The sequence below is a fragment of the Buceros rhinoceros genome, unplaced genomic scaffold (genome assembly GCF_000710305.1).
Source record: "Buceros rhinoceros silvestris isolate BGI_N320 unplaced genomic scaffold, ASM71030v1 scaffold7308, whole genome shotgun sequence".
Classification (NCBI taxonomy): Eukaryota; Metazoa; Chordata; class Aves; order Bucerotiformes; family Bucerotidae; genus Buceros; species Buceros rhinoceros.
The window spans coordinates 58,700-82,733 of NW_010428521.1; the positions used below are offsets into that span (position 1 = coordinate 58,700).

The window sequence follows — 24,034 nt, forward strand, 5'->3', positions numbered from 1 at the left end:
CCAGCGGGGCGGTGGCAGGGAGGAGTGGCCGGCAGCCCCCGCAGACCTCCCCAATCTGCCTCTAGCAAATCTGGGGTGGATGGCACAGATGAAGCAGAAGGAGAGTTTCTTGAGGCCCTAAGAAAAGGGACATTTAGGATGTTAAAAAGCAAGTTCCACCACTGAGCACACCCAGAGTGCCTCACATTTGAGCAAAAGAGGTCAAATACAATTGGTCGTGGATGATCCTAGGACACACACCTTCAATAATTAATACCACACTGTAAGAGGCATCAGATGCACTGTAGTTTTTAGCAAAATACAGCAAATATATCTGAACCCTCAGATTTGTCAACGTGTTAAATCACAGGACATTTTAAAATTCCTCTTTGAGCGGACTTAAACCAATTTTAATTTAAAGCAAAGACACACTACATTACATTACACTATATAGGGTTCGGGTTAAGCCACGTTCACCCTTTATTATTCTGCATTGCACACAAAATGCAGTGCTTTTCACAGGCAAAATGGAAATATTTCCAATGTGTACTAGCCAAAGCAATGACTTTTCGAAGAAATAATTTTTAGAAGAGGAGGAGAAGCACCAAAACTCTGATACTTCTGATACTTCTAAGTTATTTTGGGTATAAAACACCATATACGCAGTATAACTCTAATCTCATTTTTTCTTTTTTTTTTTCCTTCAAATAAACAGCTGGTTTTAAATCAGTCAGCAAACTCTTTCTTGTGTTGTATGTACAGAAACACCCAAGCAGGCACTTCTGAGTACATGCTCCCTCTGCAATGCACAATTAAAATTTGACTGACAGATTCACTTTAAGTGTTTTCTAAACAGTACGTAGCAGATAAAACCTGTCTGCTCTCTTGACCGTCCCACTGAGGTACACAATTTACAAGGTCAGAATATAACTTCTCAAAGACGTGTACTTGAAATATATACTAACTTAAACTCCCATTTTATCAGGGGACAGAGGCAGTGTAGACAGCACAATGAAACTGAAGGTAGAGGTCTTCACATTCTTTACACATAGCCGACAAGAGCAATTACAATCTTCTATGCTCTCTTGACCGTCCCACTGAGGTACACAATTTACAAGGTCAGAATATAACTTCTCAAAGACGTGTACTTGAAATATATACTAACTTAAACTCCCATTTTATCAGGGGACAGAGGCAGTGTAGACAGCACAATGAAACTGAAGGTAGAGGTCTTCACATTCTTTACACATAGCCGACAAGAGCAATTACAATCTTCTAGAAATGCTTATATATGAAGCATACATGTATTGCAGAAGTTTTGATTCAGCCTCCAGCACAGCAAGGGGAAGGTGTGTACCCTTTTACCAGAACCCCTTCAAATTATCTCCAGACCTAGTGATCTCACTTCTCACAAACTAATTTGACCTTAAAATGACCAAAACAGGATATTCTTCTATGCTCTTCCTGCAAGCATGCTACTCCATAAAACCAGCGATGGGAAGATTTATATCAAAACACAAAATTATTAGAGAAAACAAGACAAACATAACAAAGCCAACACTACAAAACACATGTGAAATAACCAAAGTAAGTAGAGACCATTAAACCGAGTGATACTCGCTGATGAACTAAAGTTTAACAGTAAATACACCGTGAATTGAGTCCAGGGACACAACCCAGATAAAGCATTGGTTCCAAATAAGCATTTGTGTTCTACTCATTAATGCTAGCTTCAGGTTATCTACAGATCACCTGCTTCTTTTTATCATTTTCATCATTGGGTGACATGGAGCTGCCCATTTCCCCCAACCAACAACATCACTCTTCAGTTTGAAACCTTAAAATTGGTTTATATTATCAGAACACCTTAAGGTACAGGGAGTACACTTACACAACCATATTTTAGGATAAGCGGCAGCAAGAGAGCTTGCTCAAGTTTCACAGCGCACAGCCTATGCCAGCTCTGGCACCAGCTTACTGAACAGGAAACTCTTGCAAATGATTGGTCCTCCCGTACACTCCTGAGTCAGTTAATTAAAAGCAGTGCTAGAGGACTAAGGAGTTCCTAAAATCCTAGATGAGACACTGGTATTTTCTGACATTATATAAGGTGAGAAATGACAGGGAAACCCAATGCCAAAATGTGTAGTCACAACTAGTCCTAAAATGACAAACAGAGCTGAATTAAAGCATTTTTATTGCAAGGCAGTAAGAAGCGTCAGAGAGGTCAGCATCTTGCACAGATGCTGAAACCTCGGTCAGCCATGAGAAACACCTTTTACCAAAGGCCTCCCGGAAAAACTATTCCTGCTAGGTTGTATGCCAAGGGATAGGGGCATGAAGGCTGTTACTCTGAGGAGAAGGGAAAGCTTTTCTCCAACAGTAAGATTTATGATAGCCATTAGATTTCTCACTCTGGATACCTGCCCGGAGTAGATAAAAATTCAGGCCATTAAACCCCTCAGCAACTTCAGAACTACATGGAACTGAATCCAAAGGTAACGTTCAGCTCCAACTCATTCTCCGCAATCATTTAGTTTGTGGGATCCTGCCTGAAGTTTTCTGACAGAAGTTGCAGTCCACCATTGAACAAATACCATTGCGTTCACTCACAGAAAGTGGCGCAGCTCTTGTTTGCCCCGACAGGAGAACTGTGTTAGTGTGACAGCTGGTGATAGTTGTTTTCCAGATGTCTCAGATTACTTTTTAATAGGTGAGACCACTGCCACTTTTCTTGCTTTTACCAGATTACCCACTAGCTTCTTCCGCTGTAAGCCAAAGCAAGTTACACCACCTCGCACCTTGCTTAGCTAACGCAGTAAATTACTGGGAGTGTTTTCTGTTGCTACAGAGGATGCAACAAAGAGGCTTGTCCCCGAACAATTGGGAGAAAAGTACCACCCAGAATTTTTACTTCTGATTATAGATGTAGCTTACGAGACACCAAAAACTTGAGAAAAAAACCCACAGAATGATTCTTTTGAAAGACACAGACCTTTACGGTTACAGATCTTGGCTAGTATTAAAAAGATAACTGAGCAGGTGGGTTAATTTTTATGGGGTCGTATGGAGGTACCACAATTTTTTTAACTGATTATTTTAAGACAGGAAGAAGCAGTTTCAAATGTAAAGCAGTAATCTATGGTGTGAGATATGCTGACACGAGGTGATACAATGCAAACTTTTAAGAGATAGACACACATAAATTTTGTGGTTCACGTCCAGCTCACATGAAATACATTTTTGCCAAGTTTGAACATATACCTCTCTTCTTAGTCATCCTGTGTTGGGCAAGTTTTAAATTTTCTACACAAGGAGGTAGCCAGCACCTTTTTTAAAAAAGAGCAGCTCGCCCCCAAAATCCACTTGGGCTCGCATAGCATCTTTGAGTCCAGATTATCATCCTGTATGAAAACCCTGTGCTTCCATTTTACATGATGGCGGTCAAAGTGAGTGTTTCACTGAGACCAAGTCTTATAAAGAGGAAGGGCAGTGAGGCAAAACGTATGTGTGCAGGGAGAACATTTTAGTGGATTGCTAGAGTCAGATTAGAACTGTTTAAATGGCAGAAGGCAGCTGTTTTAAGAAGCAAGTCAAAATCTTCCACAGGCTAGATCATGATGAAGCGTGTAGTAAACAATCTCAGAGCAGGCAAAGAGTTTACAGTTTACGCAACTTTTAAAACTCGAAACTTCGTAAAACTTGAAATTAGAACTTAGAAGTCTGCACAAGAAGAGATAATGCTTGTGTTCTACACAGTTGTACAGGTTTTCACAGTCTCGTTATGGACAGCAATACATGAACCTTTTACCAGTGCACAGAGGCAGGGCAGAATACCCATACAGACACCTATGATTTGCAGCAGGGGCCTGGCCTTTACAGGGTGTTTCCTCTTCTACTTAATGATAGTAAGTATTTTAAATATGCAGTACAAAATAGGAAACTGGAAAAATAAGCTGTATCTTCCATATATAAACTTTATTCCACTGGACACCATACAAAATATTAAACTTTAAAAAATGAAAATGTGAATTTGACATCAATGGTAAGTACAGTTTTAACAATTAATTGGTCTTCAGTAACAATTATATGAGAGGCATAAATTGTGCTACATGTGGTCCAAAAGAGAGTTTACAACTTTTCTGTGGAAAAGCTAACATTTTCAAGATTATTTACTTAAACTCAATTTACAGCAGTTGACCAATTTACAAATATTTACACGAAATCAAAACAGAAGTTCAGTTTATTGTAGCAATGGTAGGGTTGTGTGTGGGTGTTTTGGGTTTTTTTGTGGTTGCTTTCCCCCCCGCACCCTCCTGTCCCAAAGTGACGCCACTAATACTTCCAAAGGAAGCACTGAAAAGTATCTTGCCAACTCTGTGTGACCATGAAGCATTTATGTATATGGATTTGCCCTTTTTTTATTTCAATTCCTTTGCAGTAGAACTGTTGCTTGAAAATTCCAGTTTAGATTCCAGTTCTTGACACCCAGAACACCACCAGCCATAATCTAGCTTAAATTTCATAAATCATTGGTTGTTCTGTGTCAGAGGCAAATAAAACTGGAAAGTGCCAAGTTGAGCAAAAGCGCTTACTGCTGTTAAGCAGGTGTAAAGCACAGGCTGTCTCTTCATCTAGAAGCAGGTACTGTGCACAATGCCTTAAGGCATACAGAGTAACACTTGCACGTTGTTTAGCTCTGAATGTATTTATTTCATTGTTAAATGTGTCTGAATAATGATTACACAGATTATGGAAACAACAAGTCAGTATATTCACATACTGACGTCCCTTAAAATGGATTTAGTCTTGCGGTCTGCAGCATTTCTTCCAGAAGTCAACAATGCAAGCATTTTCAGAAAACATACACTGAATGAACAGCTGCATTAACAAATGTTGATAACAAAATATGCAATCTTTCTTATAAACATTTCCTTAACAAAAGTATAGAGCAAAACGTCATAAAAACCCATGTGGTAACTGCCTCTTGATTTTGAAAACAGTTCTTTATTTCAGCAGGATCCAACAGGAAGAAAATGAAAGAAGTTGGTTATCTTTTCTGCATGGTTCTTCTTAAAGGTAATATAGAGTTCAGGTCTTTCTTGTCTCGTAATACCTGCCAAGACTGGGGAAAAAGAACAAGGTTTTACAAGGCTAAATAATCTTTGTTATTAATATTTAAATACCACTGTGAGTATTAAGTCTCACATATCTACAACAATAAGATTGATGTTTTTCCCCTTCTTGAAAAGAGGGAGACTTTTGGGTTTGTTATCGTTTGGTTTTTTTTTTTTAAGGGAAGAAAAAAATCCCAAAGGTACATAAAATGCAATGAACTACTGGGGAAGGCACAGCCTTTCAAGAAGGGTCTATTTGTGGAGACTGAGATATTAACATCACTTAAGCATTATTTTGATATTCTGACTGCAAAATAATTGTCTCAGATCCACACATGTCAAAGTTCCTGATTAAGCTGTTATACTCTGACATCTTCAGAACTTAATTGTGTCTTTAAAGTATGTTGTTTCAATTTTCTTTTGCATTCTACAGTGAATTCCAGGACACATCTATCACATCTGTTAGGTCATGAACCTGCAAATAATTGCAGTGACCCTCCTGACCTTACGCAGAATTCATTTAAACCACAATGCGTAATGAAAACCACAGGAAGAATAATCTCTCAAGGACAATGATACAAATAGATTCCTTAAGTTTCTTAGAAGAAAGTGCAAGATAGTAATAAATACTTGCAGTTTTAAGCAACTGTCATTCCTTATAGCTCCTAGTAAAGAGGAAATTTTTTTCAGGGCCATAACACTCTAGTACCGAGGCTTCCAGACAGCTAGGATCAAATACTGCTTTTACATATTTTTCAGAAAATCACACAGGTTTGAAAACATTGTCATTTCAACTTCAGCCTGGTGCTTAATGGCAGACATTAATAAATACTCTTACCAAACAATTTTCCACAAAATTAAAAGAAAAAAAAATTCTTGTATTTATGTAGTATAAAGCTGAAAAATACCCATAACACAAACACCAGAAACAGGCAGGTTCAGTGACTAGTCTTTGTATAACTATCTTGAAAACCAAAGTGCCTGCAAAAATTAAGTGAGAAGTGTTTTTTACCTTCAGAAATTCACCTTTGATAATATCAAACTTCAGTTTTTCATGTACAGCTCTAGCAGTGTTTGTCCCATCAAAGGGCTCTGCAAGATCAAACACAAATATTCAAAGTGTTAAAAAAAAAAATCTAGATTTAGGCTGTCTTCACTGAGCAAGTAATCAGACAAAATCCAGAAGGGTCAACGTATTTATTACTGCTTCCGAAGTGTTTTGAGTGGCTGATTCCACTTTGGTTTTCAATCTTTATTTCTACATAACATTCACCCCCCCAAAAAGCCCTAAACCCTGAATGCTCTAATGGTCTATAATCCATAATAAAATCAGGCTATTATACCTACTGAAACACACTACGACTGTGCTGAATTTATGCATCAGTAATTATTTGTTACTGCTTAATAGTCTGTGATGACATGCTGGAATACTATTTTGCATATGAAAATGCTTTGGAACTTACTATATGTGTCTCTTGGAACTGTTCACTTAAGATTCATCTCATTCAACTGCTTCTCAGTGAAATACAAGTTAACAGTAAAATATTTATTGTGACTTTTTATATAAGATGTATCAACTGCTGTAAAAATAAATTTCAACAGTTCCTACCTATTCTACAGCATCTATTCATAAGATAACAATTTGGGGCTTTCAGCTTCTAACAGACTACAAATTTGTATGATGTATTCCCCCTTTATTTTTTGCTAACATAATACCTCGGGACTTTGTTTTTTTAAAATTGAAGGATTAAAAAAGCACTCCTTCCTACTGATAGTGTCAATAACATGAAAGCAAAAGACACTACTAAATTTTGATGCAGAGACTATGCATTACAACGCACTACAAAACAGACTTTACAGTCTTTTTTGCCTTACTACAGAACTGCGTAAATAACACGGTCTATTTCACACTGGCAGAATGTATGAAAGTCCTTAAGTGCCACAGAACCAGAGAAGTATTTGCTAGATCAGGAAGCTTTTTTGCTTAGTTGACTATAAATTACTTCTATTCAGATAGGGACATATGGTAAAAAAAAGCATTAAACAGACAAGAGAAGGGCTTATGCCATCATGGAGACTCGGACTTCAAATTTAGAACATTGCTCCATGGCACTGGGTTATTTCTGCAAGCTATTTAAATTCACAAAGAAATTGCTTCATGCAGTACGTTTTGTATTTGGCATGTTTCTAACAGGTTTCTCTTCAAACTACCTATAAAGCTTTCAGCGGATGTTTACAGGCAGATTTATTTTACTTTAGAATGCATCATACCTTCAGATTGGAACATAAAAACTGACAATCAAATAAAAAGGTACATATTCTCTAAAGTCAGCCATTTAATTTGACAGTGACCTACTGCCACTAAGAACTCCATGTCCCTTACCAAGCGAAGCAGTATAGCATTTCTTTTGCGTGTCTTAAACATGATGTTAACTGTTTCTTTAATGCTAAGACCTTTAAAGACTTTATGTTGAATCAAAAGATATGTATTTTTCAAAGCGACAAGAGCAAAGCTTTACAATCTTCTGAAACTGTCAGCAAGAAAAAAGGTACTTTTTTGGCGGGGGGAAAAAAATAATCACAAAAGCTACTCACATCTTCCCTTTATTCTTCCTGCATATTTACTGACTGTCAAAAAACCAAACTCATTCTCTGGAGCGCAGCAAGAATAATTTTGCAATCAGCTACTATTTACATCACTACATTTTCCAACCATCAAGTCAGTGAGAGTCTCTCTTATTTTGTTCATACACAGAGGCAAGAATATTAAAAAAAAAAAAAAAGTAAGACAACTTCAAGACCGATGCTTGAGGGAAAAGCTAAAGGCATCATCTTTCCAAATAAAAAAACCAAGATATCATAAAACTTCAGAAATGCTGTAAGCCAAGGAATGAGGAATTATTTTTAGAATTATTTTTAACATGTGGATCTGATAGACTTAAAAGTACATGCATGAATTGTGCAGCTTAGACAACTTCTGATCCAGTTTCCCTAAATGACAATTTAATTGTCTCACAAAAATGCCATGTTTCTAGCTTTTCCAAACTGTGTCTTTTTCAACAGTAGAGTGCACAATATTATTTGATACAGACAACATCCAAACTGAAACCAGAATAGTCACTAGCAATTTAGAGCTTCTGGCAAGGAATGTTCACAAGCCTCAGCTAAAAGAAGTGTTCTCCGTATCCCCATAACGATAACAGCCTTCTAGATTTTAAACTGCCTGAAAAAAGCATCTCTACTATGTTTGTTTCTCTAACAGCACAAATACAAGTGAGAACCAGTCTCAAGGCCAGTATTAAATAAATCAATACAATTTTTTCTTTGAATGAACCTAAATACAGTGCTACATGCAGAATTACAGCAATTTGCAGGGATAGACTCAAAAATGCACTCTCAAAAGTTGTATGCAATCAAGCCTATCTAATACAAATTCTGAAGTCCCTATTTTGTGTGCTGATATTCTATTTTTCAACATGACAGAAAGAAAACCTAATTATTTAACCACTTTGTAATGTCATTATAAAATCAAGAGCTTGAAATGTATAGCGCCCCCCACCCTGCAACACAGATGATCAGCATCATGAGAAAGCAGCAGACACAGCTGCCCAGCATTCCCACCTCCCACATTCAGATCAGAGCCTTGGCAATGCCTGCACTATGCTATCCCGCATCATTTCAGCTATGCAGATGCTCTTAATTCTCACATTTCTCAACTCTTGAGACTGCAGAGTCAAGCGTGCAGTCATCTTTCAGCACATTTCCCCCCACCCCATAACTGGTAGTTTATTTTTTTCACCCCCAAAGTCAAATAAAGGACAGGAATCCCATCATGTGGCTTCACATTGCCGTACATAAGATTATGGCCAAGTTGGTGAGCTCTTGGCCATAGAATAACCAACTTCACCAGTAGGTAATTACTCTCTGCATACAGCAACACAAATACAGGAAACTGTGCATACACAAGTGGGTGCACTCCCATCCCCAGCTGTCTCGAGACAGTCTGTCCAGTCACAGGACTTCTGCTTTACACCCTCCTCCCCTCAAAAAATTTTCCCAGTCTCTTATGACTCTTTTCATACCTTTTGGGTCCTGTCCAGGTTCTGTTCCTCTTTTATACTAAAACTTCAACCCTTGATATCCTGAACCTAACATCCTCCACTTACTTACGACCTAGGGCCTAGGCTACCTCTACTATTTCAACCCTTCCCTCTTCACCTCAATGTTCTAAAACACCTACTTCTAATTCTGCTGTCATTCCACCTTGCTTCCTTATCCACAGTCCCTTGTCCAACCAATTCCCCTTCACCTGCTGCATTCTCATTCCCCATTTTTGTCTCTTTGTGTAACTGTTTCCAGAGACACAGCATCTCTCAGTTCCTTCCTTGCTTTGCTTTTCCTTCTCCTAACACCTCAGTCCTTCTCTTAGTCTATCATCTTCACTTTCTCTGGTCCAAGCCTCATCTCTTGCACATAGTAACTGCTCATCTTCTCCATATAGATTAGCCATGGCAGTTGAAAGGCATCAAGAGTACAAGAAGCAGGTTCCCTGTATAGTGCTAGTGCCCAGTTCAGCCTGCACTAAGAAGGCTGAGACCTGCAGCACCAAAAGGTAGCCTGGGTTTACTCTCCAGTTCTGGAGGGAATCATACAGTCTCTGCAGAATTGGTATATTCACAAGCCAGCCAACAGTAGCCACAAGGGGACCAACATACACATAATCTAGCTACTGCTACAACTTTGGGTAACAGCATTTCTAGAACAAATTACATTCTTAGAGAGTAATCTGAATATGTGCCTGCTGGTTTTTTTTTTTCAGAAGCTTGATCTTGGCAAAACTGATGACTGTTTTTGCAGAGCAGGATAACACACACACAACACTGTCATAAAGTAAGTCCTAATCCCAGCTCCAAAAGTAACAGGGCAATGAATGCTCTTAAAGAAAAGGTCAGGAAGAATTATTTTTAAACCCTATAGAACTTAAAGCTTCCTTCTCAAATGTTTTTGGCAGGACTGTTTCCAAAACTATTCACATTGTTTGAACCTAATTTTCTACATAAATACGTTGCGCAAGTGCACAACAAAGATAAAGTCTAATTGTCAGATTTATGTATTTAGTATCTTAACAGTTTAAAATGATAATAGAGCTTTACATGTTACCTTCTACACAAATAAATTTGTTTCTCCATTCAATACCATCAGGTCTTGGAATAGCTTTGGCCTCACGAACTGAGATCATCTGATGGCTCCAACTAGGGAAAAGGAAAACAATTTACAGAACTTTTAACTCTTAATTCTAAATTAATATAATCAGTTTACATTTTAAAAAAAGTCAAATTTCTATGTCACAAGCCCGGGTAACACTTTCTAATAATGACTACTTTAACATAACAGTCTAATCTTCATAATTCACTATGTAAGAGTGAGGAATGAGGGGTAGGAAACATGAAAAATTTTCCACAAACAGAAGTTTATTTACAAAACAGAACATTCCAGGTATCCACGCATAACATATATTTACAACAGAATAATAATAAAAAAGTTAACTTGAACACAGACACCTACATTTATTTCTAAGTTCAAAAGAAATTACAGTCTCAAATCTATATTTCAGAATTTTCTGTGGGGAGAAAATGAATTTAAGTACAGATAAAATCACATATTGCATTCCATTAAAAAATATGCAACGGTACAACAAAATATAAAGAAGGCTGGCTTACAGGTCAGCATTCCTGGTGCAAGGAACCTATTCTTAGACATCACTAACACTCTGTATTTGCTGAATTTTAGATCTCCTCCAAGTGCCACAAAAAAGCAACAACTCAGATGTGCTTTTGAACATATCACTTTCTGCACACAATTTTACAATAACAAAACCACAGGAAATGATCACACTCCAACAGGAACAGCAGGCAGTTTACGGGCCAGTTTTTACGATGTGCCAAGCATTTTTATGATCTTTATGACGCTTGGCACAATATGCCAAATGTACTGGAAGCCAAGCAACCCCTTGCAGTTTTATGTTCTTATTCACCCAGCTGGTTTTCAGCTGCTCGTATCTAAACCAGGGAACTACTCTATCCGCAAAAATGCCTGGATCACCAACAATGCATCACCATATGCCCTGACTACACAGGGCTTAGAAATAGCTGGGTAGTGTACTACTAACTGTGCTGGTGCTGTGTACACCTAACATGATCTACTGACTGAATTGGCTGGGTGCATCAAACACCTGCAGTAAATTGGTAAGTATCAGCTGTATATCAAAATACAGTCTATAATTCATCAGTTAAATTTGGAAGAACTCTGTGGTCCCTGGGCCACAGATCAGCTGTCATAACTCCATTAAGTCACTGGTGATAAGACAGTTTACGCCAGCTAAAAGTCCATGCCTGTAACTCTACAAATTATCTTGAATACAACTTGTGATTAAAACCACTTATGAAAGTCAGCTGTTTGAATAACTGTAATTCCAGAGAACATGTACATTATTGTTCTGCTTTAAGAATATGAATACAGCCTATTTCAAAAAGGTGCAGGGCACAGTTTAGGATACCTTGTATTATTATTATTATTATTCACCCCCTACTGTGTCTTTAGATTTCTCTTGATATATCATTTAGAAAATTAGTACAGGTGATAATAATTTCTATCATTCAATGCAAACTAAAGCTTTTATTGTAACCCATCACTTTCCCTCTTCTTAATTCCCACAGAATACTACTTTTGCAAGAATAAGAGATAAGGCACCAAATACTTACCTATTGTGTCTTTTTAATGAACTACCATCAAAACAAACACAAGCAATTTAGATTAATTGCTAAAAAAACAAAACAAACCCAAACAAAGACAATAGAAAAAGCATGTGACTAGAATATCAAAGCAGCTTAAACTGCAGCTCCAGAACATTAGTTATGAGCAGAAGCTGACAGCTGAACTCTTTTGAGTCTAGTGGAAAGCGTGCCTAGCCATGGCAGGAGGGTTGGAACCAAATGATCTTTAAGGTCTGTTCCAACCCAAATCATCCCATGATTCTGTGATTCTGTTTTTTCTGAAAGCTTATTTAAAAACCAGAGGGATCCTGGCCAGTGAGGAAAAAAAACCTCATGCAACAAAAGGTTTGATTTGTGTTTGGTTGAACCAAGCAGTCTTGTTTCACTTCAAACATGTAATTCTTCTCTTGACTTGTTTTTCTCTAGGTTACAGTTGACTTGATTCCTCAGCAAAAAATAAATGTGTTTATAACACTTATAACACCAGTGTGTTATAAGACAAAAGTAACATTTCTAGCTATTTAGACAGTTTTTTATTTAAATTTGAAAACAACTACTTTCATCTAATAGTCTCATTAAACCTTCACTAACACTGCCTTGATACCAACACCATCCTAAATTAGGAATGAATTACCAATGGCAAATTATTTGTGCATCAATTTTAACCATTTTGGCTTGCACACAGTAACTTAATTATTGCTAAGGCAAAGCAAATACTCTTCGCATACACACTTTCAACCCCTAAGTTAACAATAACCATTTAAACAGCTATTTCAATTAATCAGTTATTTCTGGTGTCACTGTGCACATTAGGTATGTGCTCCTCATGTAGAAGGCAAGAACTTGAAATTAAAAGACCAGGCATTTCCAGGTGTAAGTGTGTTTGAATACAATACAAATAGATTAAAAAGCTTATCTTTCCCAGAGCATTCTTGTAAGCCAAAGCCACTGGCATAAACACACCAAGATGGCTACAAATCGCAAGTATATTTGATTCAATATACTACTAAAAATGTTGCCTTATTATTTCTAACATTTTCTATTCTACCCTCAAGAGAGCCATGAGCATCTGCATTTTATATTTTGTTGTTATAACATAACCAGTCTTTTATACAACTAAAATCAGTGAATGATCTTAAACAACTGCTACTTGAATCCGTAAGTTTAAGAGAAGAACAGTCCCAAAGAACAAACTCTAGGTTCCCTAGCTGTAACTTCAGAGAAGCAAGCCTTGCTTCAAGGTCTCACTTTGTAAAGAGACAGCCAAGTGAAAACCTGCTGCCTTCACTCACGTTGGCAGAAATGAAATCAGACACTCTCTTCAGAGGGCTTGGTAAACATGGACCAGTTTCCACATACTTCCTTTTGAGAACACCTCCAAACATTTTTTACTTGATCACACTCATCGTGAGATCATTGGACCTTTGATAGTTTGAAATACTTAAAAGTTAAATTGGAGTTATAAGCATACTTTTAGCTAGCTGTATCATGAGAAACATCATGCAGAGTTGAGCTCTTACAGCAAGCAAATTATACAACATGTCAGCAAATCAAGCTTTACCGTATGTAGTGTATAAGTCCAATATATGGAACAATTTCCAAATCACATTTCTGGTAACTTATGAAGGGGCTAAAAATTACTACTTATGGACACACCAAAAACCCCAGAGTAGGAGTGTGGAATGGACACTTTATAAATACATGGTAATCAGCAATTTTCTGAAACAGCTTATAGGCTAAATAAAGAAAGCAGATTAAAAGCACAAGGGAAAAAAACACAGCACAAGGAGATGAAGCTATTCCAGGCTGCACGGCACACAAGGCTCCTGTTTCTTCCTTCGTGCCACTCCTGTTTCTTCCTTTGTGCCCTATTCATCCTGCCCTTAAATACTATTTTCTGCATCAAGTAAAATAAAACATAGGTTTTAACTGTGATACATGCTAGCCTTTGCTAAACTGAGATCAAAGTTTAAAACTAGGTATCTCCATCTTCCCTTCATCTTCCTAACCAATACATGTAAAATAGTTGTTGTTCAGTTAAGCATTCCAGACAGATGGTATCAATGATTCATTCTGTCCAAAATTATGATCTTCACACATGATCTGACCATTCTTGACTGCATGCTGTTCTGTCAGCAAAACAGATCCTATGCATCCAACCTTGTAGTGTTGTGTCCTGCTCCATAGATGGGATTCGACAAAAGTCACTTTTGTGACTATTGAAGTAGTATTCTCTTTAGTTATCTTTTCATCAAGCACATTACAGTTCAATAGTGAAAGTTCCTTGGCACAGTACAGGTCATTTAAATGAGATCTAACTTAATAGCCATAGTATCTGAAATGCAATCTCAAAATTTCTGTGCATAAAACCACCAGTTAATGTCTTACAGGGGAAGCAAACACTGAAAATAATACTGATTACAGCCATGAAAATATTCATCACATTCAGGACTAAAATACTAGTTCCTCCATGAAAGGCAGAACTAAGAGACCACTCTCAGTGTTGCATGTATTTACCTCTGACCCTCATCCCCCCCTATAATGTTGTTTACATCATTACAAAGCACGCAACCTCAAACCAAAGATAGCTGTGGATAGCGTGACACTGTATTTGTTCTCAATGGCTGGCTATCACGCACACAAAAATGTTTAAATACCATTTCTGCCCTCCTTTTTCCCCAGCGGGGCATTAATTTGGGTTTCTCTTCTCCAGCCAATTACCAGGTTTATGAAACTATACAGAATTCTAGTATCTTGAAGACACACAGTCTGCTCCTTTCAAACACGATTTATTTAGAGTTGTCAGGGATACACAGAGGGTCAAGTAAACAGTAGATCTGACACAGTTTTATATCTGCAGCAGAAAGAGTTAAAAATACTATAGGTTGCTGCATTAGGCGCATCATTTCCTGATATAACTTCTCAGCTATGAAATGTTTTCAACACAGGAATTCTAATGGTTATTTTTCACAGTTTGTTTTTCGGTTGTTTTTTTGTTGTTTTTTTTAAAGAGTATCACCAGTCAAATGTTTAAATACTTAACACTGTAAAAACAAGCCAAGTTTTTTGTTGCTGTTTGTTTTTTAAAACTATTTTCTGCCCTTGACATCAGCAACTATCCTGTCTTCATTGTCCACTTTTGCAAGCTTTGATTTAACCAGAAGACCCCTGTGCCTCTTTTATGATAATTAAAAAAGATAATATTCAGGGATTACTATCAGTTCAAGTACTGATATTGCAGTATTATTAGTCTTCACACTTCTTAGTATAGCGTGCATGTCTAACAGCAGATAAGAGAAAGTCTTCCTGGAGCAGCTACTGACTTCTGCAGAAATCCTGGTCTTGACTATGTTCTCAAGCACCCAAACTAGAAAAGTCAAAATTAGGTATTTTTTCTACATTTGGACAAGACCTTGTCTGCTGGTTTGCACAGGCAAATCAGAAACTTCTTTAGTGGAAAAGATACTTACTTTAATATATTAAAAGATTAACAGCTTGTTAATACAGACAAGTAACAAAGGATGCATCTAGTGTCCCACATAAATTTAGTAACTTGGGGATATCCTCCAACAGCTCTTCTAATTTACCAATTTAGCAAAGAGCGCCTTGCCAGCTGAAAAGACAGGTACTCAGGAGAAACTCTGAGGACAAAAGACCTTGCTCTTATCTGCAGAGATCACTGAAGAAAACTCCTTATCCGAAAATCACTCAGAATCAGTCTCAAGCATGCACAAAGTGCAATTAGCTCATGAATTGCCACTGGCTGTATGGATATAGGTTATATATTCCCCATGCAGTACACACTCCAGTGATGTATTCTTTTGAGTATTTAATGACTGTCCATTTCTTACATTGAAGTAAAATATGAACAATTCGAAAATCATAATGACTATGCATCAGTTACACATTTTGTTCTCCTTCCAGGAAATGGCTATCATGCATATACACAGGACAGTAGCATGTATGAACCAACTGACTCAGAAACAAGTTCTTTAGAAGACCTTTAAGCTTATGGAAATACAACCATATTTTATACAGATAAGCACTTCGTTTAAGAAATACAATTTGGCAAAATGATTGTAATATACAGCTTTCTCAGATGCCCTGAGAAATTAAACTCAGATTCCATCAAACCAACAAGACCAGTGAACCAATTATGTACAGGAAAATTCTTCACTAGGTGAGGCTTATGCATGTGTGTTTGTGTGTATATATATATATTCATGTATATTATAGTTCAAGTAAGGATCCAGCTGGTCAGTTACCTCCATTGACTCAGGCTAAGAGAAGACAGTGACGTTATTCAGGTCCAAATAATTCATATCACAATCAATATATTAAACTACAACTAAGAAGAAGCAATCTTCCTCACACACGGACAGGCAGTTTTAGAATAGTGTAACATGACTAAATTTTACAGCTAATTTTACAGGACAAAGCTCTTTAACTTCCAGCAGCTATTTTACAGGACAGGATGCCTGGCTAAGCAAAATGTGCCCATAATTTCATCAGAATTCTTGTTGTCCTTTAGTCTTTTCACCCATTTCCTCTCCATCAGGTACCACTCTGCATTACTGCTATTCTTTCTCTTCAAGGGTTATAAAATATTGATATATTGAATAGAAGGAATCAAAGTTTTGCATATTCTAAAACACTAAGATAAGCTTATTACTTACTCAAATTCTGTAGCATAATATTTGAAGAAGCCTATTAGCAAATCTCCAAGGCTTGATCCATTTTTTGAGACGTAATGAGGTATGGTACATGGAGCTCGATGAACAAGATGCAACTGCATAGTAGGATCAAAAGATTCCTGTCAAAATAAAATCAAAGAGTACATATATATATACACACACATGCACAGAGCCTTAATTTAGGTGCATGTATTTTTCACAATAAAAAAGCTGCCTATCACTTGCTTATTAGAATTCAAGGACAACTGACAAGCCAAGGACTCTTTTTCTTGTGTTCCTCTGCTGGATACTAGTTACTCCCCCTGAACTCAGGTAGAATCAACTTGCACAGGAGTGTCCAACACCATCTCTTGCCTTCTGTTTGCTAAAGAATTTTAACATGGGAGAATCCTTGAACCGGACATGTGCTTACATGCTAATAAAAGCACACAGGTAGAAACTGAGTAAGGTAGCCTGCACTGAGCTGGCTGTGCTGAACTGAAATAGGGCAAGTGAAGCTAAAGCACTTATTGCCAAGTTCCCATAATTGTGCAGAAAAATCCTAAAGGCATCACTTACTCTTTCCACAGCACAGAGTTAAAATCTCACATGAAACACACTGGCTCTAATATAAACCTGCATGCTCCCCCATATTGAGTTCAAAGAGTCCAGCAGCACCTCCTCTAGCCAATCTATCTGAAAGAGTAAAACAGAAGTTATAGAAAAAACCTGAATACCTGCTATGCAGTGTTTAAGTTGAAGTGATTGTCCCCCTGTACTCAGCACTAGTGAGACCCCACCTTGAATACAGGGGTCAGTTCTGGGCCCCTCTCTACAAGAAAGACATTGAGGTGCTGGAGTGTGTCCAGAAAAGGGCAACAAAGATGGAGAAGGGTCTAGAGCACGAGTCTTTCACGGAACAGCTGAGGCAACTGGCATTGTTTAGCCTGGAGAAAAGGAGACTGAGGGGAGCCCTTATCATTTTACATAACTACCTTAAAGGACGTCGTAGCAAGGTGGGGGCCTGTCTGTTCTCCCAAGTAACAACTGATAAGAGGGAATGGCCTCAAGCTGTGCCAGGGGAGGTACAGACTGGATGACAGGAAAGATTTCTTCTCTGAAAGGGTTCTAAAGCATTGGAACAGGCTGCCCAGGGAAGTGGCGGAGAGCCCATCCCTGGAGGACGTGTAGATGTGTTGAGGGGCATGATTTAGTGGAGACTTGGTAGTGCTGGGTTAACGGTTGAACTTGATAATCTTAAAGGTCTTTTCCAATCTGAACGATTCTATGATTCTATAATTTTAAGAGTAGGATCAGGTATGACTCAAACTTTTCAGTACTAGAGTATCACGGGAAGCACTATACACTGTAATACTATTTCCATGTTCACAGCTGGCAGTGCTTCCTCTGAGAAAAGTATGGTTAGTGATCACAACAGTAAGACTGGAATGTTATGGACTCCTGTCCTCTTTTGCGAATGCTAGCAAAACTTCCTGGAACCTTGCATAATACCTTCTACAAAAAAGGCCATTCTTCCAGGTATGAAAAATTTAAAGTCTTGTTCTTACATAATATATGCAAGAAAATATTCCTATAGTTAGCAAAGCTCAGAATGAAGAGTGGCAGACATAAAAATCAGATACACAGCAAGTAAGATCTAAAAGGAACAGCTGTTCCTACATTATACAGTACACACAGTTTTAACCCTAAGGTTAATTAGACATGCTGCACTAGAGGGAAAGCCACTTCTTGTCCATCTCCACAGAAAGCTGTAGAAAAGTCAACAGATGAATTAATATTAGCAGTGTAACAGCTCATGAGGAAACAGATGGGGGGGAGGGGGGGGGAAACGATGACAAATGGAAAGCTCCAAACAATACAAAACAGAAATGCAATGGAATTACTACAACAGATATCTGCTAAGACTAATAAGTAAACGTTTGGAAGCAACAACCATTTTGGAAAAGGAGAACAAGATTTTTTTTTATAATGCTTTAAATGTTCAATTGCCTGAGAACTTCTCAACTGCATGAAAAATCTTCCATCACAGAAAGGCTGGCATCCTGAGCAGCTAAAAAGGTAGATTTTCGCTATTATTTTTCAGAATAATAAATAAGACATTTTCTTTAGCACTATTACAAGCTTAGAGAGGATGTTGCTTTTTCTTATCAATCTTGACCATAAGTATATTTATGTGAAATATAGTGATCACAATTAATTTTACTAATGTTTGTACAGCATTTGAATATGAAAAATAAAGTTATACTATTAGCAAAAGACGACATATCAAACATAGTTGTAATAGAACTTACAGCAAAAAAGAACACGTGTGTCTGTGTGTTTATGCTTACATCAGGAAAAAAAAAGCAAAAGGATATGAAATACAAAGATATTTTTTCAGTAAGATTTGTTAGCAGTTAATGATCATTAATAGGAAGTTACAAAACCTTGCAGAATTTTAAAATCATGTATCTGTATTTTGAAAAGGGTAATTATGATAGAAGTCCAGATGAAGGCATTTTTCAGGATATTCAGTTTGACTGTTTCTTCATTGAGTTTGCAACTGATCAAAAGTCATGCAAGCAGCAGTGATAAAACTGAAAGACTCCTCATTTGAGAAGCAGGAAATGTATCACGTTCCAAAGATTACCACCCTGGCAGAAGATACAGCATTCCTAACCTGCATCAGAAGGCAATTTTCTGAATCTTCATCTAGTGATTAGGATTAGAACTCTTAAATTCTGCAATCTAAAATTATGATGTTTATTTCGTTTTTTTCAAAAGCAAGTTCAATTTCATGGAATTTGCAGTGCCAAGTTCTACCATATACACTAAGTACACTTGCCTCACAAATCAAAGGCAAATCAAAGTTTCCCTTACTCTTGAAGGCATTTGCATTCAAAAAAACCCAAATGCTTATTATTCTATGCAAGTGCTCTAGTAAAAATGCAAGTTACAGTCTACAGCAGCTAATTATTAAAAAACCACAACTACCTAATTTAAGAGACACATATATAAATAATTCCCATCTCCACTTGTTTTAGTGTATTACACCACTATGAAAATTACTCTTAAAAAGACAACTAAGTATTACAAAATAGAAAGCACGATGTAAACTAATTTTCTGGAAGAAGATTTTTTTTACACCAACTAAAGCAAGCTGTTAATCACGTGTTTTTCACACTGTTAGTCAACTTTTTTTAAAGACTGTGAGTTGCTGAACACCACATGTAGAAAAAGAAAAAAAAAGTGTTTACTCTTCCTGAAATACAAAAAATTTCTTCTGGAAGAAATTGCTATTAGAAATTAGATTAGAAAGGTTTACATTTAAAACCAAATGAATTATTAATTCGGTATCGGGAAGATTTAATGAAAACTTCTGCCAAGATATACCAATATTCAATACATAAGCAACACTGTCCATCACTCCTTTAAGGTAATTTCTTAACAATCACTAGGTGTCCAGAGAACAAGAGGTCAGATCAGTCACAGGGTATGTAGGTTCATTTTTCTGCTTTGCCACAGACAACCCATGAAAATCCATTAGCCTCAACATGCCTCCAGTCACCTACTGTGAAACAGGGATGACAGTACTTTCCCTCCTGCCAGAGGGGCTTGGGGAATAACTTGTTCTTAATCAAGAACAAGGTACAGCTTATAGATTCTGCACGTAAGGGATGCTCATAATAAAATAGAATTACAAAGCAACCTTCAAACTAGCTTAGTTTCAAGTAGGCTTTCCCTGTAAGCTTGCCTTTCTTAACTTGCTCTAGAGGGCAAAAAATTCAGCTTCTTTTAAAACTAGTTCCTCATTTGCTTGTTGTGTCTTTGCCTCATGCTGCCTTAGGAAATGGAAGAGAAATTCAGGATCTGAGTGAGCAACAAACACAAATAAGCTATTCATTATTTCAAAATACCTTGGAAAAAGGGACCCCAAAGTCTTTTTTCCTATTTCGCTACTTTTCTGAACTTTACCTAGCTGGCTGATTTCTCAAAGAAACAGCAGCATTCAGCAAAAGGTTTCATGTTCAAGCTACATAATGCTCACACATATTTGCATTCCACCTTACACACTGGGAAGTAACAGAGGCGTACATAAAAACAATCCTTATATATAAATATCTTGATGTATAATAAGTTTACTTCTGATTGTACAACATGCTCCTTCAAAAAAGTTTACACTGGTAACATTAGGACAATATATTGGCATTTTTAAATAGGTATCTGTATTTGCACACTTAAAATACCCTCCCCCAGTCTTACAAATGAACATTTAACCCATGTTTACACTTTTTAAAAGTGTAACTCCAAGATTGAATCAAATTGTGTTTGTCCAAGGACTGACTCCCATGCATGAAGGAGCTACAGTAAGCACCATACCACCTTCTGCCCACCTTTTGCAAGACTTGACGGCTTGTGAAGCTGGGCAGCAGAAACAAAAATATGCTCATGCTAGAGTCCATGAAGTTCACAATCCAGAGCACTAGTGGAGACCCAACTCCAACTGAATTTAAGCTTATACACCAGGCTGCTCTGGAACACTGGAAACTCAGGCACATGTACCCTCCTCACTCCCAGCTGAAGCAATGTTCACCTCTGGACAGTAACAAAGGCAAAACAATGAAAAGCCGTAATGCCCTAAGCCACCACAACCTCTCCAGAGCTCCTCTGTAAAAGTCCTGACTTGGAGGCAAGTTCTATATAAGCTTCAGAACCAATCAACACATTTTGTGGGCTGCTCTCATCCACACCATCTGGCTGGCAGGGCAGGAAGCTTCAGAATCCATCCCCACATCTGATATGGTCCAACACTCCTTCTGAACTAGTGGTTGCAAAATACATCAGCTTGGTGCCAGCTGAAGACTCCCCCATGGCAACAGAATGCACAAGTGGGCAGACCTGGTGGCTTTCAAGGACTTTTCACCCTTCATATCTAGAGCAGGGATATACTGACTCACAGAATGTGCCATTTGTTTCTTGCTCAAGGTTTGCCTGTATCCCTTACATGGCATCTAAGATTTAAAGCAAGCAGTTTCCTTAAAAGTGAAGAAGTATTTTCAGGCTGCAGCAAGAGCTGCAGTTTTGATTTTGAAAAGTTGTAGGTAGGGTGGTTTGTTTCAGAAGGGGAGAAGCAGTACTTATGTGTAATATTAGGGTGAAGGGACAGTTTTGTCCAGCTACAGCCACAAGAAAAACACACTTTCTTTGCCTCTGCTTGTAATTATTACTGCAAGCTACAAGACCAGAATTGTTTTGGTGTATTTCTCATTTTCATTTTAAACTTCTTTGCAATATTAGTATTCAGAAATCTTAGCTTTCACAGTTTTTAAACACTTTATTATATTCCTAATGGAGACAGTAGACCAAAAAAATATACTTGAAAATTTTAGTGAAATTTTTTTTTAAAAATCTTACTCTATAGTTTCAATTTGGTTTTATAGTAAGCATGTATAAAGTATTTTTTATTTTACTAGCAATCTTAGAATATTTAGTTCATCCTCCAAAGGCAAGATAACTAACAACAACAAAAAAATCACCCTACATTGAAACAGGGTACAAAAACGTTATTCTTACAGCCTATCTCCTGTGTTCTAGAAACACAGGAAGCTGCAGGTGCTTTACCACTTTCACATGACACAAGATAAAAGCCTTGTATTTAGTACAAATTCATTAGATTTTTCAGCTTATGGTATTGTTTACTTTTGCTTTAATCATATAAACTGTTAATATCTGCATAGTGCTCTGAAGTGTGCTTTACACAGTTAAAACACTACAAATTTAAAGGTTTGCATTATTATTACAAAAGATTCAAAAGTTAGCAATTCTTGTTTTCTTCAAATTACATGTTACATGCAACTTAAAATACTACTATGAGCTTTAAGCAAACATAATTAGCAAATTTAGCAATTCAAGAAACTCATCAGATAAAGCCAAGTGTACAAGAAATGAAAAGCAGCTTCAAATGCATTCGAGCACTAACAATGAGAAAATTAGTACAGTAAAAAATCAGAGGAAAAACTAAAGATCATAAAAATTTAACACAGGTTTCCCAAAGCAGCTTTACAAAACAGAAAACAACCTACAGCATACTACAGCTCAGAGCTTTCTTCTGCATCTCTACCGTCCTAATTACTCAAAATGTCTGACTCCACACTATTTGCTCCCTGATGTACAATGTCATCGAACATTCCATTTCAGCATTACAGGAAATACATGCGAAAGAAAGAATGGCTTTCTCATACTACCTCAGCACAATTATCAGCAACAGTAAAAAAACATACTTAGACAGGGACACCAAACCTTGGCAACTATGAATAATGGAAAATTCAAGTGACACAAAAGTGGAAAGATAAAGAGGAAGGAATTAAGGAATTTCTGTGAAGAAGTTACAGCATAGAACTATACAACAACAGCTCTTTTGTCGCCAGACAAATGTTCATAAGGGCAGCTCTTACTTCTAGGTAATCTTCCTTAGATACAGTCTCATTAATTACAGTCCTAATTCTGCAGAGGATCAGAGCATACAAGTTCACACAATTCTCTGCAAATCAACAAAGTATGATCTGGACATAACTGCCAAGTCCCCGAAGGGTGTTTTCTAGGTGGACTGAAGCCAAATGTTGTGAGGTCTCAAAAGCTTCCTTAATAAACATATATCATTCACTCTCTGCACCCAGAAATATCAGGCAACTCAAAACAGCTGTGGGAAGGTATGGAATTCTGAAATAACACAGTTGGAGGGAAATCACACTACTTAATGCATTAAGAAATAAGAACCAGAAAGTTACACAGATGACACAGAGGTATTTTTAGACTGACATAAAGATAATTAGGTCAGCAGCTCTCATTATCACGCATTTCCAACTGTGTCGGAAATCTCCTAATATACAACAGGCTGTTTCCACTGAAGAAATTATCAAAAGCAGAAAATAATCTTTTTCACGCTTATGTTCAGAATATCAGTAACCAGGCCTAAAGACTATATTTAACTTAATCCATTAGAGATATTTAAGAATTTGTGTATTTTAAATAAGCAACTTCTTACACATATATGATGTAGTAAATTCATAAGAAACACTTACTGGGTAGTTTTTTTGGAGGGATGGAAGGATGGGTTCAGGTAGGGCTACAAAAAAAAAAAGTTTAGAGCTGCTGTGATTCATGTAATTTACAGGAAACAATACATATAAACTACAGCAAACGGTTGGACTGAAATTCTGTCTTAAAAACATCTATCAAGAGCTTCACTTTCAAGCATTTTGTAAAATAGAAGTTATTCAGCAAATCTTTCTATTACTGTATTTTGTATATAGTAGTATAAGGAGTTAATTTGGCTAAGGGAAGCTGTATACTAGGATACTCCCATTTGTAGAAGACATGAAAAATTCTTCACTTTTAAAATTAGTGTTAATTCATGGCTGTAAAAAAACTCATCTAGATTCCCTAAAGGAAAAACCAGAGCTTTACTCAATTGTTTTCCCTACATCTAACA

General features: G+C 37.1%; 1 protein-coding gene across 1 annotated transcript in view; it reads right to left on the reverse strand.

Moving 5' to 3' along the window:
• Positions 1 to 5,029: 5,029 nt before the first annotated feature.
• The window catches only part of PAPD4 (PAP associated domain containing 4), a 37,356-nt gene continuing 18,351 nt past the window's right edge, over positions 5,030 to 24,034 (reverse strand). The window contains exons 10-14 of the mRNA XM_010142307.1: positions 23,625 to 23,668; positions 16,546 to 16,682; positions 10,257 to 10,348; positions 6,109 to 6,188; positions 5,030 to 5,104 (exon numbers count right to left, since the gene is read on the reverse strand). Coding sequence (XP_010140609.1) covers positions 5,030 to 5,104; positions 6,109 to 6,188; positions 10,257 to 10,348; positions 16,546 to 16,682; positions 23,625 to 23,668 — 428 coding nt within the window. The remainder of the gene's footprint in view (positions 5,105 to 6,108; positions 6,189 to 10,256; positions 10,349 to 16,545; positions 16,683 to 23,624; positions 23,669 to 24,034) is intronic.